The 3,921-nt window shown below is 48.3% G+C and overlaps 1 protein-coding gene and 1 pseudogene across 1 annotated transcript, besides 3 other annotated features; both read left to right on the forward strand.

Annotated features, from left to right (window-relative positions):
• Tc00.1047053504863.10 (retrotransposon hot spot (RHS) protein, putative) lies at positions 1-2,274 on the forward strand (the record flags this gene model as incomplete). The annotated part of the gene is made up of 1 exon (XM_798084.1): positions 1-2,274. A coding segment is annotated over one exon (2,274 nt), but the record flags the coding sequence as incomplete, so codon positions are not given.
• Positions 1-3,921: a sequence feature (areas not merged during assembly with more than two copies in the genome that could not be assigned to a particular haplotype).
• Positions 2,569-3,010: a mobile genetic element.
• Positions 2,733-2,755: a sequence feature (AT_rich).
• Tc00.1047053504863.20 lies at positions 3,208-3,921 on the forward strand (annotated as a pseudogene).

A 3,921-nucleotide genomic window follows, 5' to 3' on the forward strand; every position in this document is an offset into this window, starting at 1 on the left:
GGAAAGGACACAGTCACTGCTCTTGCAAGGGGAAAACTAAACGCAGCCCTCACTCAGATACTGACAGAAAGGCTAAGAGGAACGCAAGAAATGAAATTTACCATTTCCACTACGATCGAAGAGGTACTGTTTAAAGGAAGAGTCCGCGTCAATGAAATGAAGCTGAACGACTTTCTTACGATGGAACTGGACGGCAGGGGCGTTGTGGCCACCAATCGGAGTGTTTTGCTGAAGGAGTTTTTCAAGAACCCCAATAATTATATCCGTGATAAGAGAGCATTGAAAGAAATACAGATATCCGATGCTTATGCGAGGATGGAGGGGACTGTGAGGGATGAAATGGATTTGGAAGAAGTTGTACGCAGGCTTCGCGATAAGGGTGTGTACAATCTACTTGGGTGGTCAGAAGCTGCTGCGGAGGTCAAAGCAACTGTTCATAAACTCACTAAACACTCATTGGATGCAGCCCTTCAGGAAGCGAGTAAACCAACGACGACGATTGCACCGATGAAACTGGAGGGATTGTACGAGTCTGTGTACAGTGCGAGTTGGCATCATGTGGTGGAAGTCCCTGGCGGCGAGGGGACTGAAATGGAGGCGAAGGAGGGGAAACCGAAACACTCATGGAATTACAAGAAAGTTGGCGACACCTTCGAAGAGGATGACGCTGTGCGGGAATCCGGTGAAGTACCTCCCAGGCTGATGGTGCTCACCTCGGACAAGGGATGGCCGTACACGCTGAATGCGCCGTATGGGGCTGGTAATGACTTCTTTATAAACTGCGAGGTGGATCGAGTGTGGCAGATCGTCCTTGACGATCTAACCGAGTGGTTCAGCAACTCTGACTTGACTCTCAATTCTTCACCCGTGCGGCGTGTGTTGATTGGGACGCCCGGGATCGGGAAGTCGATGGCTGCCGGTTCGTACCTCCTCTACCAGCTGCTGCACTACGATGTGGAGAAACTCCAAGTGGTTGTCCACTGTTTTGGAGAAACGATGTACGTGTTTGACAAAACCACCGAAACTGTGACAAAATACATGGGTAACAAAACATCGAAGAGTGTTTTGGGTGGTTTGAGGCAGCGTGGGATGAAAGGGTACATTATTTACGATGTGGCAAAGAAAGGAACACCGCCCGACACAGATTTTGCGCCCTCCACCGGATGGGGCATGATTGTGGTGTCATCGCCAAACCTGGACAACTATGATGAGTGGGAGAAGCAATTAAAAGCCAGTCGAATCATCATGAATTGCCCCGACGAGGTGGATGTGAAGGCGATGTGCGCTTGGATGAAACGCGGTCTGGAACCAGATGAGCAAGCGGGATACTGGAAAGAGGTCAAAGAACGCATGGATAACGTGGGGCCGATTCCACGTCACATCTTTGATAAGAAAATTTATATTAGTCGCTTGGGTGCTGTTAATGATGCCTTGCTAGCAATCAAGGATACTGATGTTGGAAAGTACTTTACCCTGGGAGGAGAGGAAGAATGGTATTCCGAGGATCCGTCTCACAAACTTGTGAAGATTGTCCGGGAAATAACAGTTGAAGGTGCTGAGATATTTCTGAACGCATCGATATGTGCTCGTATCGGGTTTCGAACTGCGGACCGTTTGGCAAAGGAAATGGCTACGAAGGATTTTTTGTTGCTAATATTCAGATCGCGTGGTGTTCTTGTTTCCCACGCTCTGGAACAATTTGGTTTGCGCATATTCATGCATGGGGAGTTTGTCATTGAATTAGCAAAGGAACTCAAGGAGCTGCCGCCACCATCGCCTTCCAAACCACGGTCCTCAGTGCTGAAGTTAAACCATCAAGGGTACCCCACTCTCACCGTTGGATTAACGGAACCGCAGGGCGGTGTCGAGAGGATTCCGATGGAGTACAGGGTGCTGTACATACCGGCGGTCCAAAACTTTCCGCTGGTGGACGGCCTTTTCTTTGTTGATTCGCCGCGGAAGACGCTGGTTGGGCTGCGGATGACGACGGCGGGTGAGCACCACACCATACCCAGCACTGTGAGTCTGTTCAATGAACGCCTGGCGGCATATTTTAATGGTTGGGAGGAATTATCCCGAGACCTGTCGTGGGAGATGATTTATGTGCAGCACGAAAACAGCACAATGATAACGAACTGGCAGAGATGTGGTCCCGTCAATACCGTTAATTTGAGCGACGATGAAAAAGAGATTGTGGCGTTCTGGGACCGAAAGGTACACGAATACCAGTTTGCGTTGACAACTGATTTTGTAAATAGAATCCGAGCAAAGTGAATACAGAAATCTTTTAGAAATGGGATAGGCAAGGAAATTGAAAGAAATAATTGGGGAACAAAGTGCATTTTGCTTATAGTGAAATATATTGGGAGTATTTTAACGATTTTTATATGTGTGTGCCTACGAGGTCTAGACAGTGAATGCCTTTCGTTTCAGAGAACCGTTGTGATCGGCAGTGCCACACTCACCACACCCTTTTTTGATTTTATTTTATTTTTTCCACCAGAGACGCATCGTCACTGGAGGCTGTTGCGCACTACAGGGGCCGCATAATTTCTCTTTATTTTCATGGGATTTTGTGAAAAGAATGCTTGGGAGGGCGGCTGGCTGCCCAAATAAATTCATATCTCGCACAAGCGAAGATATCTCTTCACAGCTTTTTTCTCTTCTATCGCACTGTCTTTTGGGAGACCGCGATTGAGGGAGTCAGGGAGCCGACAGCTGCCAGACGAAACTATTATTTTTTATTTTTTATTTTGCCATCCCACCCACCCCCTTTTGATTCCCACCACGCGGCGGGGTCTTGTGGTTGGAGGACCCCAAAGTCTGCCACTTCGTAAGTAATAATAAGTAAATCCTAACTGAGGGCAAGGGACCATGCTGGTGGTCCACAGAATTCTATATATTGAATGAAAATAAAACATTGAAGCAATTAACTAACGAACCTTTTTTCCTAAATTGTTTGGCTTTCATAGATAATTTCAGGATCCGGCCAGCTGCCCGGAAGATTATTCTGAGATAAATTGGAGTTCTTTCAGTTTCTATGCATGTGCTCATTAGGGAGGGGCATTGAGGATGATCTTTGGGTTCGGAGGGATTTTGGCATCACCGGAGTCAATTTTTTGTGTTCCATTTATATTTTCGCGATGCCGTAGAATGGAAGGGAGGGGTGGAGAAGAGAAATAAAGAAGAGAGAGGTGGTCGCTTGAAATGGATCGTTTTATTGTTGGATCCCCAATTGGTGAGGGCCGCTTTGGCGTCGTTCGTGCTGCAGTTGTTAATGAATCTGGAATGCCAGCCGCAATCAAATTCGTCACAACTCCACGTCTCGATGAGGGCATTCCGCACCCCACAGCGAGGGAACTACTCGTTGCATTGCGATTGGTGCATCCTTTTGTTATTCGGAAATATGAGGTGGTTCCGTGTGGCTGCTCCTTGGCGTTAGTGATGGAGCGTTGCAAGACTGACTTGGCAACAGTCCTCTCGGGGAGAACTGCCAGCAATCCTCTGCCCGCGTTAGAGGCAAAGTCTTTATTTAAGATGCTTCTTTTGGCGTTAGCGTACATACACAGCGAGGGTGTTCTTCATCGAGATGTGAAACCTTCAAATTGTTTCTTGACTGCGGAGGGGGAACTACGCCTCGGCGACTTTGGACTAAGTCGTGCATGGGATACGGAAGCATCCATGACTCACGAAGTCGTTTCGAGGTGGTACCGGGCTCCCGAGTTACTTCTGGGCCAGCGACACTACGGACCCGAAATTGATGTGTGGTCATCAGGGTGCGTATTTGCGGAGCTTCTACGGGGCGCAGTGGTGCTTTTTTTGCAGGCGATGGAGATATTTGGCAGTTGCCACGAATATTAGATGTATTAGGGACACCGACGCCCACATCGTGGCCATCGGCGGTGCGCTTCCCGATTGGGG

This window comes from Trypanosoma cruzi, genomic scaffold (genome assembly GCF_000209065.1).
Source record: "Trypanosoma cruzi strain CL Brener 1047053513193 genomic scaffold, whole genome shotgun sequence".
NCBI classification, from domain to species: Eukaryota; Euglenozoa; class Kinetoplastea; order Trypanosomatida; family Trypanosomatidae; genus Trypanosoma; species Trypanosoma cruzi.